Below are 19,509 nucleotides of genomic sequence, written 5' to 3' on the forward strand. Positions count from 1 at the left end.
AATCAGTTGGGAAACAACTTAAGTAATTGAGGAGCTACGAATAAATAATGGGTGTTCTTTTGTTGATTATGTTTAAAAAATAAAATCAGTCAAAGGATTAGAAGAATGAAATTAAACAAAACACAAAAACCCTCAAAAGTTAAAAGGTTTATTTATAATGATTTTCAGGCCATGATGGGTGGGCGGAGAATTTGCTTTCATAAATATTGTAAAAAATCTACGGCTCCTTCTTTTTCTTCTTCTGAAGTGATATTGAACTGCATTAAAAAATTAACTTTAAGGACAACAAAGTTCCTGGTCCTGATGGAATAAGAAAAAACAATATTTGATTTTTATGTTTTATATTATTTAGTTTGTGATTGTTTTATGATTTTTTGTAACCCTATCACAGGCTATGTATTAGGTATAAGTATACATTTAAATTTAATAAAAACATGACAAATAGTTGACAATGTGCCTTATAAACTTATGTTATCCCATTGTAGTAATTTATCAGTTCTTATACTCCATTGGCAGCGGGTACTCTTGAGCCTTTGCTTACAGGTTTCGAGTAAAATACACTGCAACGGGTAATGAAATAAATACAGTTTAAAAATTTGGAATTATGTATTCCTTTATCCGATTCCACATGCAACTAAGTCATTATCAGAAAATGATAAAAAGATAGAGGATAAAGAAGTAAAAACAAAGCCTTTTCTGCTCCTTATATCAAAGCCCCTCTAACCTTTCAATACTGAAATCATCAGAAAATTAATTAGTTACATTTTAAACATATATTTATCGGAACGAATAACATCTGACTTCATCAACCATAGTCCTGACGACAGCTAAAACCACCGGACCAGCAATATACAGAATATATACGCTCTTATTTATAGATTATCTGTATTTTAGAAATATTCGTATCTTCAAATTTCTACAAGTTGCATTCACAAAATTGCATTTTTAAGTATTTGAACTATTACTATTAACACTCAGCAAGGATATTATTAGCTCTCTACGAGCTATATGCAAGTAGAGAGGAACGCAGTCGTAGCTATTCAATAACAAGTTAATATAGCGGTTCAACATGTATATTTCAGTGTTATTAAGTAATAAGTCGATTCTTAATTGTACTATTATTTTTCATGTGTTTGGTATTCAATTATTTTACAGCTTTTTATTTTCCAGCGTTTTAACACTGGCAAGTAGATATCAGTAAACTACCTTTCAAAAACTCGCTATACTTTAAAAAGCTATTTAGCGTTGAAAATTGAGAATTATATATGAACTATTATATTTGATATATGAACTTAAGTATATTATCCTTTAATTAAGGCATTCTCTACCTTGTACAACATTTACACACAGACAATCCCTCCAAGGATAGTATATTATATAATAGCAAAATTATCTTGTTTACGCTAAAAAAAATCCAAACTAAAACAAAGAATCATAAATAATAAACTTTTTTTTTTTTTTGCATGAGACGAAAAAGATACAAGAAAACTTTGTGTCCTTATTAATAAAAAAAGACTAATTTTCTTCTCCCAAAAAAGAATACTTTAAATAAAACGTGAAAATTTTAATATGTCGTTTAAGATTTTCTTAAATAATGTACATCCATTATGCTTGTAAAAGGTAATAATCCTTTTTTTAGTAAGAGCTTGATGGGTCTTGTAGTCAAAGTAAGCGATAGGAATATTGAGAAAAAACAGAGATTCTACGTATATCTGTTTTGGTGATTTTGTATTAATGGGAAGAAGAGGGTACTATCATTATCCATTTAGCTTTCCATTCTAATAAATAATGAAAAAGATAGAAAATACCATTAATCTTCTTACCTTTTTGTTTACTCACTGTATTTTTTATTTGTCAAAAATAAAAAATAAGAGTAGACAAAAAAAAATCTTAAAAACTCAAATTCAATTTGGTTAGTATTGGTCAAGGTTGTGCCTCTAGCTCTTGTGGTTGTAGCAGTTCAAACGGTTCTTGAATAAAGACAAAGTCGAACTGAGACTGGAACCGAGATTGCAATATATTGCTTATCAGTCTCGGTTCTTGTGCTTTTGTTCCTATATAGAATATATAAAGAAAAGAAAATATACATTATAAAAATAAAATTAACTTTAATCAGTAAGTCATTTTTCTGAGTTTTTTTTTTTTTTTTGTGCAATGGCACAAAACGTTTACCAATGATTTTTTTAAGTTGCCAGGTTAAGGCAGTTTTATCTAAGTTCCAAATAGCTAAAAGCTTCTCGTGGATCTGGAAAAGGGGTTTTAGGCACTAGACAGTGTAAGTACAACAGGAAAGTGTGGGGTAGATTATGGAAGCAGGTCCGCTACTAGGCTTGTTAGGGACCTATTATATGATTAATATAAGATTTCTTAAGCCAGGATTTTCCAAACTTAATTTTGCAAAGTTATCAACTACACTAATACATTTTAAACTGAGGCCTCTTGATTCAAGTTTTCAGGACTCCTGATTGAGATTGGGGTACTACGCACTCTGCGTATAAGGTAGCTGCGGCCCTGTTTGTATGGAATATCATTTCCTGGGACCAAATTTTCTAGTGACGCCCCTTGCCCCTGATCAAGACCGGAACCGAGACCGATAAAGCTGAACTGACACCGAAATTGCTTCAATTCAAATATTATCTTCCAAAATTTTGATTGGAATTTTTTGATTATTATTTTATTCTTACAGGTTCTAATCAACTTTTATCTAAAACAAAAAACCCACTAATCTTTACCAAAAAAAAAGAGACAATTTATCTGTAAGATTTCATATTAATTTGAAATATGAGTTTACAATATTACATATTCCAAATCTTTCAAAAATGCAATTTAATGAGTAAAAAATACATTTTAAGTGTTCTATTTGGAAAGGAATAGTACTTTTTTTCCCACCTATTTTTGTGCTTTTTAAAAGCATCAATAGTGAGTCTTTTAAATACATATATAAGTGTATTTTCTTAGTTTAGTTCAACAGTAGTATAGATTTAATTTGAATTATTTTAATGAAAAGAAAAAAAAACCTCTAGGTTGATGTTAAAATATTGCAAACTCCATTGTTTATCTATTCACATTTTTTTTTTTTTTTTTTTTTTTTTTTTTTGACCATAATATATTTCATTATTACAGAATTTCAGTACTTAAAGTCGAACTATTTCCTAACAATTAAAATTTATTGGCGTCCCATGTAATGCATGGGCTGACGACTGCCGTCTTTAAAAAGAAATCACGTTGTTTTTTTGTTTTTTTTGTTCAATTTGATTGGCTTAATGGAGTGGAGTTTCCATAACACTTTTCAAGACATTGCTTAGATGGAACGGTATTTTTTTCCACCAAGATGTAGCGTGACACTTAGCGGAATAACTTTCAAACTAAGGAACCAATTGTCATAAAATTTTGAAAGCTGTCTTTTGAAGGTTGGTATTAACTGAAAATGAGGCGAATTAAAAAAAGAAGCGCTATCTAAATGTGAATCTTGGGATTTTTCAGTGCATAAGTTATTAAGAATATAATCAGATATGGAACTATAAACATTTTTGTGAATTATTTTTTTTCCTAATTTGTTTAGTAATTATATGCAATCCCTTTAAAAATTGTCTATATACTCAACGTTAAGTACAATGTTTATTAATATTCTAGGAGATATAAAAAAAAAGATAAATCTATGTAATCATACACTAACCTTAAAAAGTAGAACTATAATTGTGAGTCACACAAGTAACCAATATTTTACCATGACCAAAAACCTTTTAGATTTCATATCAAATTACGAATAATTGTTTGTATAAAAACTGGTTTTTTGATCATTTTTGAAAATTAAATATTATGCGCTTTTCATATGAATGTTTCAGGTCATATGTGAGTAAAAAATCACCATTCTTAAATCCATCTACAATAAACATACTATTTACAAAATGTTGTACTAGTTTCAGAAGTATGCTTATATTTTATAGAAAACAATCAATTACAGATAGGTTTGACATTGTAAGATCAATTACTCACGCATTGAAGAAGTCATTCTTGCTCTTAAACAAATGAAAAAACAAATACATTTCGTGACTGATCCTTGGACAAAATTCCTACAAATGGATGATTATACATATTTGCGATACTTTTGCTTTCTATTCCATTGTTTCATATAAATATAGTCGTATTTTTTTTGGGTATAAACAGCATTTGGATGAAAATGAAAATATTATTCTGGTCATTTTTGAGTATTTATAAGGAAAAATTAATAAACACCTTTCTACAAAGTATAACAGTACTCGAAAAATTTCAATTCTATATTCTTCAAAAACATGATTTGATTAAAAAAAAAAATATATTAAATGAAATTTAGGGAAAATATTGAAATTCTGATCCAAATTGACAACAAAGTGATTATAAAAACATGGATTAAAGTATTTTAAAAATACAAATCCTTGTTTCGGAAATACCTATTGTACCTACTTATAAAATTAAAATCTGTAATGTGAAAGAGATTATAAAATATAGAGGGTTCGGAAACAAAACATGGACTGTTAATTAATGTAGATTTTATTATTAATAGAGAGAGGTTTGGGGATTATTTTTGACATTCTGCTTCAGTCATTCTTTGTATATAAACAAACATTTATAAACATTTCGTCATCATGAGTGAGCAAAAAGCCAAAAAGTAGAACATCTCAGATCTACTGGATGCTGAAGTTGAGGATGGTGAGGATTATGGACATTGTGAAAGCCTCTAGGAGCCAGGTTTACAAGGTGGCAAAGATGCATAATTACAGAGAAGACCTCTTCAAGAAAAACAAGAGGTGGAGGGATATTTTATAGAAAGATTTGGAGTTCCTCTTCAGCTTGGAGAAGAATATAAAGGAAAATACCACAAAATCGATGAATTGCCTTACTGTGAAGGTCCACATGGGACTTCGTTTTTTTTTGGTTATTTTTGAAAATAAAGAACTATTGAAGTATTTCTACAGATATTTCTCGAGTCCACGTTTTTCTGTCCCAGCCTGTATATTAAGTAAAAACTCTGATGAATAGAAGCATTGATCAAAAACCTATAAGATTTATTTTCCCCATATATAATATTATATACATATCCCTTCGTTACATCTACCCCAGAGACTGAAATATCCCTGTAATATCATCTTTGTATTATATTTTTACTCAATCTTCTATGTATATTCCTAATTTATTATTTACTTCCTCTATCCATTTTTGGGGGGGGATGGTACTCTATTAGTTTTGATGTTATCAACAAATTATATATTTAATTATTGAGGTTTCAAAGAATAATTGCATGCGTTTTTATTAGATGTCTACCCAAACGATGAACATGAAAAAGAGAGATGTCTTATTCCATCGAGGTTATGTCTTGTTTGATAACTACACTATGCAACAAATTTCAGGTTTTAATAACGCCTTCCGGTAAACCCTTCTTTAGTAAACATCCTTTTTTAAAGCATTTAGCAAATTGGGGTAAAAGTAACCCCTAAAATTACTACTTAAGAGGCTAAAGGACACCTTAGAAATGAAAAATGTAATTAAATTCTCCAAACCAGGAATAAAAATTTGCAAAATATACGGATACATTCTAGAATTTTTCGGGAGCATATTTAAAAGTTCTGGCGATAAAATGTAGTGTAATATTAAATTTGGCGTACAAGAAGTTTATAGTTCATTAACAATTGTTTAAAACTTATATTTATTATTCTTATTTAGCCATAGAACGCGAAAATGCCCTTTAAAATTTTCAATTGCAGTAGGTTTGGATTTTAGAGTTATTTTTTAAATCCCGTTTTCAGAGAATAATATCGATTCAGTGCCATATTTTGAAATAAAATAACTACATATATAGAAGAAAATTTAAAGTAATAAAAATTCATCAAAACTATAACAGTATTCAAAAGATAAAATGTAGGAAAAGTTCAGGAATTAAATACAAATAAGTCAATTGGATTACTTAGCTCTAATCAATAAAAACAAATCAAATACATTGAATATAAAATATATATATGGAGTTAATCTCCATTTTTTTTTTTTTTTACAAAAATTAATTACTAATTACTATTAGTTAAATAATCAACTTAATTACCCATTATTTCGAAATATTTTCACACACTATTAAATTACTTATTTAATAAATATTTTAGAAGGAAATTATAAGTAAAACAGAAAAAATCAATTAAAATATAATTTTTCTAACAGTAAATCTTTTGGAATTGAAATATAAGGTTTATTCTTTAGTTTTAGTAATGGTGTAAAGCAATTGAAATTACAATATAAGGCTCTATATATGATCCATCGTTTTACTGGATTTTTGTATAAACTGTATTATTAGTGAATAATTTATCTTTTGAATGCCAGAATGTGTTTTTATTAATTGGTATCACCTGAAATTTTAATTAATATAGTTATCTCATTTCAATTTATGGCTCTGAATCGAAGCCATACATTATTTCTTAAATTGAAAGACCGAACCTACTTGTATTGAAAATTTTAATAGTCATTTTCATGTTCTACGGCTTCAATAACAACAAAATATGTGATGTTTATCCATTGGGTGAAAATACTGTTGCATAATGTTATTAATTAATAATTTATGGTTTACAAAATTTAATATTATTTTTTTAGTAATTCACAGGTATAAAAAGACAGGGGGGAAAAGTATTCAATTTCTTCATTGATACACATAAAAGCTATTGAGACAAAATAAAGCTTAAAAATATATCTTAAATCTCATGATTAATTAAGGATTTGACAAGAAAAAATAGCGACAGTTGAAATATCCTTCACTCAACTATGGTCAAAAATTATTTGTCTAATTCTCCCTTTTTCTTTTTTCTATTCTAAACCTAATAATCTTCATAAATAAACAAGTTTATAAATACCAACATGAAGCAAGAATAATTCTTAGAATTTTACTTTCTTTATTTTTGTTTTATATAGAGTAGTTACTTGTTTGTCAAAAAATTATTTGTTAAAAAAATAATATTTAAGGCCATCATGGCCTTGAAGACCAAAAAAAATTGATACCAAATCAACATCTCGAGCGTTAAGAAACTACATGAAAAATCGCAGACATGCGCATTTAATATATGAGTTGATGGGTTGTTTTTTTAGCGCACTGAACCATTATATGAAAGAATCATTTTTAACAACATATTTATAATCATATCAACAATCAAAATGGTCAATATATTTTGATATTAGTATAAGGTCCAAGCAGATAACAAGTAAATTGTATTATATATAAATAGGTATGATATATTAATAATAGATAAGCACTGTCCACAAGAAACATTTTGTGGTTAGGTGCCCCGGATATTCAGTTATTTGATACTCTACATACTGACTCAATAACCAATTCAATCTCTCTTAAAGAGGCAATATTCTTGTACTTACTTACCGAATATGATTATTAGGCATTTAGAAAGGGATTTCCTTTCATTCTTCATCACAAAATATATTTAAATAGATCTGAGTTAATATCATTCCTATTTAATGTCATTGTACTTTGAGACTCCGTATAGGGGGATCTAGCATATTTATTTAAATAAAATGATTGAATCAAAACTTATGGAATTTCAGACATCACTCAGCTTTTCTCTTATGAAAAATAAATGGTATTAGAAAAAAAATAAACATAATTGCAATAGAGTATTTGAATTTTCTTCTTATATAAACAGAAACATATTTTGACACTATAAGAGTCTCAAAAAATGATAATAATGATTAGAAGGAGTCCAATAAGGTCATTTTGAAATAAGTTCCAAGGCATTTGACATTGTATTCAAGGATGAATTTGAATAATATTTGAAGAGCAATCATTTCCATTTTATTTAGTTTGTAAGAAATTGATTTTAAATTAAAGGATGAGAATGTTGTTTTAAAAAAAATGAATATGGCCGATGCGCTGAAAGAATTTTTATTCAATATGTGCTGTAGGCCATGATTGTATTTTCTCAAGTAAAGAATCAAACACGAATCAAATTACAAATATTTAATGTGCTCATAAATTATATGTACGATTATACATACATAGTGCATTGTGCAGGTATACACATATTAAAGTCTTAGCAAAACTCTTTTTTTTTTCATTCTTTGCGGCGCAGATTTTTTTATACATGAAAACTGTTTTTCATAAGAAACATAAATCAGCTTAATTTTAATCTTTTATTAGTACAAAGTTGATTTTCTACAGCATATTAATTAAAAAAATCCAAGAGAAAAATATTTTTAAAGAAAAAAAATTTTATCTGCACATTTCAAGTATAGTTATTTAGCGACCACAAAAAATGTACGACTGGTTTATAAAATGTAAGTTCAACTTACCGTCCACCATAGCCAATAGTATGTTGAGTCTCAAGGGAAAACAGGAAGCAGGAGGTGAAGTCCTCTATAGCAGAGACACAGGGAGTGAAGCTTTTATTACTTTTGTTTTCTGGTAGAAAATCTCCATGAATCAGAAAGGTCAAGTACCAAACTGAGGCAAACATGAGCCAGGAGAAGAAGAATACAAAAGCAAACATGAAAAAGGTCCACGTCCAACTGAGCTCCAGGGTTGATATGAAGAAATCCTTCATAAAGTGATGTGCCTTTCCCTCAGATGTAAAAATAGTATTGATGTTTCCATTCTTGGACACAATACGATTCCGTGTAGCTTGTCGCGCAAGAACATTCAGAAGACCCGACTTCTTTCGAAAGGGATTGAACCGGGCTTTCCTCACATTTCCAGACACAAAGTTAAAGGGTTTTGTGATAATGTCCGCGCTGACAAAGTCAGCAATTGAATTCACCATTCCATCTTCTACTGGTGATAAATTTTTTTCATCATAAGTGACTGGAACGTTTTTGATATTACCGTCTTTATCGATATGTGTGATAAATCCGTCACGTAGGGGTTCTTTGGAATTCCTCCGCTCCTCCAGCGAACATAGTTTTTGGCGTTCAAGAAGATCTGCATCAAGTGTACTCATTGTTCGGTTCAGAACTACTGGCTTTTGCACGGGATATCGAATCTCTGTATCAAAACTATCGTCCTCCTCTCCTTCGTTGGCCAACGATCTCTCCCGTTGTTCAAAATTTTCAGAACTCAAATAGTATAATAATAGTTTAGTTTCTGTTGTACCAAGAGCTCTTTACAAGCTCTTTTAAAAAAATGAAAATTAAGTTTTTTTTTATAATTAGCTAAGAATATGATGGAACTTAAAAGGATCTCTTGGTACAATGCCGTCTGTTAGTTACTTTGTAACAGAATCCTTTCTAGAATTTGATATGGACTCCGAAGGTTTCTTTACAGGAACTGAGTTATTATTAAGGATTTGTTGTACGACAAGGGAGACTGTAGTGATGGATGGAGTTTTGATATTACCTCCTCCTCCAATAGTGGAATTTTGATTGGATAGACTGACTTCCTCACTCATGATGTGACTCGTATTAAATTACAAATTATAGTTTCCTTGCAATAATATTTTTTATTGTATGTTGTAGAAAATGATTTTACACTTTTATGATTCTGATGATACGGGGATTTGACGCGGGGATTACTAATGAGGTATAAAGTGATTGCGTTGATTTAATATTTATCTATAAAAAAGCACCAAAAAAATATTAAATGATATTTGCAAAGTAACATTTTTTTTTTTCAAATAAATAAAAAAAGAATCCCTCAAGACTTGATGAGACAGAACCAATTTTGATCGTTGAGATAGGAGAAGTTAAAATTCTGAAACCAAGGGAGTAGAAGAAACAAATGAATAGTCATAGTGTTCCTGGATGGTGGCGGGTGAGTCCTTCGTCAAAGGAACTATTAAAGAATAAAATGTAGAAATGTAATTAAGCAGCTCTTGAATCCTCTTTGTCGGATCCATTTAAATGTATAATGGTACAAGCAGCGAATGAATGTGGTTTTGAGCAGAATGTATGTGTGTATGTAGAAAAAAAAATTGAGACTGATTTAGAAGATATTATGTATCATATCTTCTATAAATATGTGTACGAAAGGAATTAATGATATTCTTAAGGCCAATTTCTCCAAAGGATATTCATTTCATTTGCTGAAAAATAAAGAATAATAATTGTTAATTATAAAATAAGAAAAAAAAACATAAAAAATGAACAAGCATGTTTGATATACCAGTGAAATTCATTATTACAATTCCAAATTTTCTGAAATACACTTTTTTTTTTGTTTAAAGTATACAATTGAAACTAGAAAATACATACAAAATCTTAACTAAAATTTACACTTACACTAATACTTTTTATTGAAACTTTCAAATCATTTCATAATATTACATTGCTACACTTAAAATTTTATAAACATATATAAAACTTTTATATAAATGTTTATACCTGTTCAATTATATACAATATTATATAAATATCAATTCCCTCAAAAAAGTACATGTACATTTTCTCAAGCTCTCAAAGTATTGAATGTAGACACCATGTTATCTTAAACAACTTCATAAGGTATTGAAATTGATGACGACAATTATAAACATGTTTTTACAAGTGTGAATATGTAAAATCTAATAAAAATACAAGACTTCAAACAAAGTGTAATTACAAAATATATCATTGTTTTAGCATAAGAAGAATAAAAAATTATTAAAGAGATCGTTATTAGGGCAGATATCATTTAACATGAAAGACTGCACTATCAAAATATGATATAAAATTCGCTTATTCTTTTTAAAAAGCATCAAATTCTTCATTGATGTTGAAACTGTAAATTCATCAAAAAATCCTTTTTTATAATTCAAAATGCATTTCTTTTTAAAGGGATGATTACAATAATGTTATGAAAATTAAAAATTATGAATACTTCTACATAAAATACATGTTGATTTAGCATAATCATTTATTTGCAAATAGCTTTACAAATATTTTGAAGTCCTATGAGGGATTACATCATCGTAGATAATAATTTTGAATACAAATAATTCAATACGTGTTTAAGCGTTGGGTCGTGATGTTTTTAAACTTACTCAGGGAGATATTTAATTTAATAGACTTGATATGTATTTAAATTTATGCAAGAAAAAAGGAAATTGTTTCAAGAAGGAAATTGATACAAGGAGGAAATTTACGAATTTCAAAAATTTCCTTATTTTGATAGTTTGTTTTGTTAGATTATTTTTTTTAATCATTTTTACTGAGTCAAAAACCTTTTTAAATTTTTTTAAAACCTTAAAAACACCTATTTTATACTTTTATTTTATTAACTACTCTCAAATATAGAGGGAAAAAATTATATTCATGCCAATTACTAATTATACCGCAACCTTAATCCGTTCTGTATGGTCTACAAAAGTATGTTTTAAGTTATATTGAAACATACAACTTAGTTACGTCTATGCCCATGCTTGCAAACATAATTTACTCCGAACTGGTATATAACTTGATGATCATAATTAGTGGTGTAAATCGTGTGTATTTTTGAGCTGGTACATTTTTTTGGAATGTATAAACTGAAGCATTATTATTTTTTTTTCTCAGCTGGTGTCCTCATTATTTCTCTCCTAAGTAGTAAACTTCATTTGTAACTACATTCAATTATATTCAAAACCTGATTGAACATTGATGTGTGCTCATTAAAGATGGATAATAACCTTGAGGAGTTGTTACAGAGTTTTAGTCTTAAGTCCTTTTAACAATTGAGTATTGATATTGAAGTAACTCTTGCTAATGTCCTTATTTATTTATTTTTACCCTTCCTCCCTTGTCACAGCTGCTTGTATCTAATCTAATGATACGTCATGACAGCTAAGCTGCTCTCCTCGAAAACATTCTCAAATTGTAAGGGTTACCATATTGATTTTCGGTTTCTTTTTTTAACATCACCAAATTATCCACGATTTTAATCATAATCAATCATGAAATTCCAGTGTATATTTGCTATGTTAAATAAAAAGAAACTAAAAATCAACTTGTTAACCCTCACAATTTGAAAATGTTTTGGAGGAGAGAAAGAATCATGCTCGTGACGTTTAATTAGATCAGATACAATCAGCTGTGACAAGAGAGGAAGGAGAAAAGAATGTAATAAAGAAGATTTGCTAGAATTACTCCAATGTCGATCCCCATTTCCACTCCGAATCCAACAAAACTTACAATTTTTACAATTTTATAATATACTTTGCTCCAGATAAAATTTGTATTTACACGTTGTCTTAATAATGTGTAGTATCCTCCTCAATTAACAATAAAAGAAAAAAAAATGTGTGACCAAGCAAATTAAAAATTTAGATTAGATTTTAGATTTATTTGAATGATCAAATTGTAATACAAACAATTCCCCATTTACTGTACATATTTTGACAAAGCGAGATAGATCTTGATCTCCAGGAATGGACAGGTAAGTATTTGTACCTGTAACTTCAATGAAAAAATACTTGCATAATAATCGCAAAAAGGATCTACTTTGCGGATAATTCGATGTCAATGGATAAAACTTTAAAAAAGTATTCGGTTCCTTATTTATTGTGGGTGCCTATTATATTTAGGAAATTATCATTTAACCGTCACTATTTACTAGTAATTTTGAAACTTTACGTTTTAGTATGAGTACATATGCACAAAAGAGCTTATTGTATTTGTGGCCTCATCAAATCTTGACAAATCAACACGCTGACGTTGCATATATTTATCAATGCACTCTCATTCATCATCAGAGTTCTCCGTAATCACAACAAAAGTCGAAGGGGGTGGAGAGTAGTTTTTATGAAAATACATATTCGATAAGAATGGCATATTGAACATCAACTGTTCATCTTACTGAGTTTTTATTGTTCGTTACTAAAAACATATTGATTCAATTCAGTAAGACACATCATTACAGTCCATATATAAAGTACATTTTAATGAATAAATCAGTGGAACCAATTAAATTGGTTTAAAGTAGTTTATTTATAAATATTGGGTAAATTTATTCAACATAAGCTTTCGGATCCAGATCCGAAACCAAAATTAGACAAGTACTTTTCTCGAATTACATTAATATTTAGGATCTGGATTAGAGTTACATTTTTACTGATTACGGATTCTGAAACAACGAATAACCCAATGTTATTACGTTTATAACAAAATTATTTCTTATTGTTATAATAATATTGTACATGTCGTTACCAAACCTGTATATCACAACCTCTGCCGATGCTACTTTTGTCTTAATCAACGTGCTGTACGTTGTTTTGTTGAATTATAATTGGCTAACTACCTACTGATATTGGGTCATTTTGTCGTGTTTTTTTTTTAAATCTTTATTCAAAATGACTAGCTAAATACATAAATTTTTAACTATCATAAACTTTTTTGCAAATGTAACTTTAATATTTATTGTTAAAATAAATTCATAAAAAAGTAAGGTCCAAAAAAAAAAACTTTATTTTATTTTAGTACGAATCATTTATATGTATTGAAACTCTATTTAAATAAAATGAGAAATAAAAATGATAACAGAGTACTTTAGAAAGAAATACAAGCAGGGTAGAATTTTTTTAGTACTTTATTTTAGTATTCCTTATATTCTCTCACTATTTCAATACATCTATGTTCTATTATTGAAAGAGACGTGAATACGACATAGTGTTACATAATGCACGACCCCAATATTTATTTATTGATTAAATATTACGATATAATTTTTATAATAATATTTTGTGTTATGGAAACTCTTTTTCATGGAAAAAAACAAAGAAGAAAAAATAAAATATCTCCGAAAAAAATATCAATAAAATTTAATGAAATGATATTTTCTTTTATCTTAGAACTAATTACTTACAATATTAGATTTGAAGGGTCACTTTTATAACGCTTCAAGAAGCACAGGCGCAAAGTAAAACAAATGTACATTGTAAATACTTGTTACAAAGAGTAAACCAATGGCTCTATTAATATTTTTTTATACACATTGTCAATTATATCTACACCATATGTAAATTAGACATAAATAAATACTAGAATAAGAACTGCTTAAAGATTCATATATAAATAACTAAGTGATATTAATGAATAAACACTAGTCCACCATATAATATATACTAAGAGTAAATTATGGGTTATTCAACGTTGACAGAAATACAAAAGTTATGCATTATATAATCGGGTTTGTTGGGAAATGGGTACCCATAAATAAAAATATAGCATATCTATCAGACACGACAATTTTAAAAAAGATTGATTTTCTAACTGAAATCTTCAACAAAGAGATTATTTTTCACAAAATGAGATTTTGGAAAGAGAGCAAATTTTGAAAAAAATATATATTGATAAAAAAGACAAACAGGACCATAGACTGTTTTTATATTTCTTTGAGCATGGTTAAGAATAAAAATGTTAAATATTTACTTGTTCAGATAGAAACAGGACAACACTTTTAGAATCAAATCGGAATAATAAAAACTGGGTTTGGGTTAGATGATTCAGTTCAAAATATAGGGAAAGGACTGGAAGACCCTTTGTTTGATAATTCACAATTTTTGAATGAAATATTAAATTGTTAAAAACACCTAGTGAATGGGTAGTGTGTATGGCAAGAATAATGAAGAGAGATTTTGCTTCTTTGGTAAGGTATCATTGGAAACGGCTGGGAATTTATTTTTTATTTTATTTTTTTTATCTCCAAATTATAGATAAATCTATCAAAAGATTTTTATAAGAATTTGATATGCTTATTTTTTTTTGTATGCCTTATGTTAGAGTGTACTTCCTCATTATTTGTAACTCATGATACCATAAATTGAAATATAGTTGTACTTAGGCTCAAAAAATAATAACTCTTAGGAAATGTTCACAGAGTTTTAAGAAGAGCTCATTCAAACTTGACGAATCCACGTTCAGAACAAAAAAATAACAGAAGATGAAAATGGTCATCTTACAACAAAATACACTGTATTTTTTGTAATAGACCTTGTGGGAAGATTGATCGAGGGGAAATTTAATGAAATTGACCATAAATATTCGTTAAATAGGTACACTATGAAAAAAAACCACAATCTTCTGCAATTTATACTCTTTCGAAAGATTCCTTAATGAAAAGAAAAAGGTTTTTAATTACATATAGTTTTATTGGTATTATTTTATAAAAAGAAAGAAAGTTTTAATAAAATGCCTGATTGAAAGATTTTCTTTGTTAGGATTTGTCTTTTCTATACTGCTTCGGAGATGTTATAATAGTGTTCCTTTGAGTCATGATTGTGTAAATTGAAAATGATATTGAGTACTATATATAGACTTAATACATCGAACTAATTGCTTACTAATTAGAGAAAGCATTTTATGTTGTTGATTACAAATGTACAATGTAGATACATTGATGCATTCGGTCAGAGAATCAAACTACAATTAAAAAAGATAAAATTGGAAACATTTATTTCAATACTCCTCAATGGCTTCTGTCCTTATGTAAATAAAACCAAATATAATTAATTTACTTAAATATTCATGAGCACAAGTGGATATGACTATGAGTCAATTCTTCACTTTATACAACTTATATTTATAATCTTCCACTTCTTCTTCCATCTATGACATTGATTGATATCAATAATTAAATTAGAACTTTTTAAATATCCTTCAAATCTGATATTTTTTTTGGAAAAAGATTAAATGCGTTGTTGTTTCTTGTTCCATTTTTCAAATGCAATAAATAGCATACAATATTTTAAAGACAAAAGTATTTATATATATGGTACATATTAGACCAGATAGTAAAGTTTTTGAAATGATTGTTGTCTCCTTTTTTATTATTTATTTACATACTTGATTAACGTGAGGATAGCCTTGAAACTAAGTTATATTAAATAGTAAAACTTTAATGACTTTTTACACAACATTGTAATGTGTTGTATCTTGCAAAGTAGATTCCTAAATGGTAATAAAAATAACAGTCTGCAAAAGTTAATTATTCTAAGCAAAAAGGATTCTGCTTCGATAATCAGAGTTAAAATGTCAGTTTTAATTCTTGGTAGAGTAAAAAAAAAAAAAACTTTTGAACCTAAACAAAATATATAATACAATAGTAATAAGAAACAAAAAAATGCGCTATAATGTAAGAACAAAATAACATTTAAGTAGTTTTGGAGTAAATATGACCCTTAAATTTTTTTTTTTTAAACCGCGACTTGTAATCCGGATAATACTGCACAAATGTACGTTATAGTATTGGGGTTTTTTTCAATATCATATGTTAAATATTATTAAAATTATATTTACACAACATAAAAAAACGTCACGCATAAAATGATTTGAAATTTATAAAAACTATAATTATTTTAATACAAACATACAAATAACATAATTATAAAATTACACTCCTTAGACCATTCAAGAGTCCAAATTGACTTAAATAGGATCCTCGGATACAATGAATCTCAGAAATGTGTTATTTTCTTGACAACAGGATCCGTACAAATTTTGTATTAATTAAGCACCTTACAATATTCATCAAAGTTGGGATGACTAGGTTCTAGAGATTACTTTTACAATTTTGATATAATCTTTAGAACCTATCTATAAGGGATTCATAACCCGTTTTTTGCCACTTAAATTATTTAAAAACATTTATGCAACAAATACCTATATCTTATATTTATAATAAAAATTATATATACATTAACGTATACGTATAGGAGTCAAGGAAAAATGATGGTTAGGGCTCCGCCAATATTTGTACAAACACTATTTTTATATTAAACTACTTAATTAAAAAGCCCATTTATTTGTGGGGACCTCAAAAATAAAAAACAAATTACTTCAATATTAGACTAATCTTTTAAAAAAATTACGCCCTTTTTTTTATTTTATTTGTTAGTTTAAATCGAATGAAGGTTATTTGTGACATTTAAAGCTAAAGATTCATCTATTAGTACTAACTATTTTTAATTATTTTCAATATTTTTTATCTCAGTTGGTACTGCAAGCAGGAGGGAACCTGCAAATTTTAGCTTACCTCAACTCGTATCCACATGTTTGACTACATTTATGGAACAATGTAAATACAGTGGAACTTGCTTAAAGTGGACAAGTGAAATTCGTTTATAGTGGATATTTAGGCAAGCCCATAATTAGTTATAATATGTTAGGTATGTGTTTACTTAATTCGATAATGAGGATTTATTTTATAGTGGACACATTTTGGTTTCGTGTACTTCGTGTATTGGGCTCTATACCTTAAATTTTTAAAGAAAAATTGATTTTTCAAATTTTAATTAAACGCATTAAAGAAATGGGATCGCAGATATATGTTTGACTCAGGCACATCATGCAGTAAATTAACATTTATAAAACATTGTACATTTATTATTTCAAAATGGCCCCTTGTAGATAAACACAACAAGTTTATTATAAGTTATTTACTCATAGAATATCAGAGTGAAACTCTTATGTTTCACCTATAGGTAGTAAGATTTTTTAGGAAGATACACGGGGTGGGAATTAATTATATAATTTACTGTCGTGAAAGTATTAAACTCTTAATCAAATTATACGAATTCAATAGGCAGTTTTTGTACTTTCTTAGTTTATAATTTTAATTAATAAAACAAAGTTTTACTCCTTGGTATTTGCATACAAAACTTTTACTTCCTTCAATCTAAAAAGAAGTCCATTAAGGTTATTAGGGCATTTTAAGATAAAATGCCTTCGTTTGTTTCAAAGATTCATACATATTTTGCTTGATCGATAATACATATTCAATTATTATATCATTTGTCGTTTGATCATTTAGATTAAATTATTATCTATTCTTTTTTGTTTTATTTTAATTTCAATCCCTTCAATGTGATTTAACCTTGAAAATTTATTTTAAAAAGGGTAGAGAACCCAACACAAGGGGGGAAGGAACCCCGATCGGCAGATCCAGTCTGGATACCTAATTACCATTTGGAAGAATGGAAAGAACTGTTTTCAGGCGTTGTACATATAACTATGAACAGTATATATCTAAAAAAAGTAAAAAATGTCGTTACACTTTGTTCAAAATGGCAGGCTACAAATATTTACATTGAAAGTATTTCATATCTACAAAATATAAAAAGAAAAGTTCAAATAACTTAAATAGAGATATTTAAACTGGTAGTTAAACTTAAGAAAATAAATTGTTATGACCTTGATTTTTTAGACAAATAAATGTTATAAGAGACCTCCAATTAAGAAATATTGTACAAATACAGCTCCATGAACAAAAGTACGTATACATATAAATATCCTGTAAGTCTGGGGTAAAATGTTTTCACTAATATTTTTATATTTGTAGAAAATATATAAATAATTTTCTTGTTACTTAATCAGATCCTTTTTTGGTTCATAAACTCTTTTACTTTCTCACAACACGTGACATAAAATGATTACTTGCCTTTTTGTTGTACCTCTATATGCTAATCAGTGGTGTGTGTATATTTAGTTTTATTTTGTACAATATGTATGGTGTATACTTACTCATCTAAGGGGATCATAATTTGGATAATGAATATGGAAATCAAGAAGTATTTAAAAAATTATTTGTAATAATGAAATATTAGAATATGTTTTTTTTTGTTTTTTTTTAAATAATATAATTGGATGTACACTGATTGCTTAAGCAATAGGGATCATGTATTTCTATTAAATATTTTATTGTGTGGCCCACTAGTCCTTATATAATATAATATCCTATAATAGTTGCAGTTCGTCTCGGTATGTCAATACTAGCAAAGGTTGGCCCGGTGTTGCTCGGTCCAAGGAGAGAGCTGTAAATCACATTGGCAATGGTCAATATAATCTCTTCTTAATTTTCAGAACCCTTCTGTGCAGACAAGCATTATAATACATATGTATACATATAATACATCCTTCAAAAAGTGCCACTATTTCCAAATCCATATTTTTTTTTACATAGTACCAGCTTTCAAACCAAGCATCGCACATTTTTATGACAATTGGGTTATTTGCATACAAGTAAGAGTGCTTGAAGTGGTGTTTGTTATATAATGGATTCAAACCAATTTCGTTTGTTCATATATCAATGCTTCTTGATGGGAAAAAATTATGTAAAGGCAAAGTTTGGCTTGATAATTGTTATCCGAACTCTGATCCATCGAAGGCAACAATGGAACATTGGTTTACTTAAAGGAGACTATGATCAGACTTTGTGGATTGCTTTACTTAACCGGATTGGTATAGTGTGACGAATACAAGAGAATTAGAATAATAACAATCTTTTTAGACAACAACGAAATATTCATATTATAATTATTATTATAAATAAGTATTTTTAGAATATTTTATCAATTAATTTGACCATTTTTAATATGATTTCCCTCTCCATCTTTGGCCCAAGCAACGCCGGATAAACCTTTGGTAGTATACCATAATTATGAAAATAATCTCAAGATGAGATGTCCATTTTTTATTTTTGTCAGAAAATTGCAAAATCGAAATTTGCACAATACTTTTATTAATAGAAAATTTAAAGTTGTTATACAAAATCTAGAAAGACTTTTTAGGTACTTCCAATACCTTAAAAGTTGTATAGAATAATGTCGT

The 19,509-nt window shown here is 28.0% G+C and overlaps 1 protein-coding gene across 1 annotated transcript in view; it reads right to left on the minus strand.

Annotated features, from left to right (window-relative positions):
• Positions 1-19,509, minus strand: part of LOC121127854 (ATP-sensitive inward rectifier potassium channel 11) — a 136,518-nt gene that overhangs the window by 71,775 nt on the left and 45,234 nt on the right. The window contains exons 2-4 of the mRNA XM_040723396.2: positions 9,226-10,037; positions 8,843-9,072; positions 8,314-8,788 (exon numbers count right to left, since the gene is read on the minus strand). Coding sequence (XP_040579330.1) covers positions 8,314-8,788; positions 8,843-9,072; positions 9,226-9,404 — 884 coding nt within the window. The 5' untranslated portion in view covers positions 9,405-10,037. The remainder of the gene's footprint in view (positions 1-8,313; positions 8,789-8,842; positions 9,073-9,225; positions 10,038-19,509) is intronic.

This window comes from Lepeophtheirus salmonis, chromosome 13 (genome assembly GCF_016086655.4).
Source record: "Lepeophtheirus salmonis chromosome 13, UVic_Lsal_1.4, whole genome shotgun sequence".
In the NCBI taxonomy this organism is placed as follows: Eukaryota; Metazoa; Arthropoda; class Copepoda; order Siphonostomatoida; family Caligidae; genus Lepeophtheirus; species Lepeophtheirus salmonis.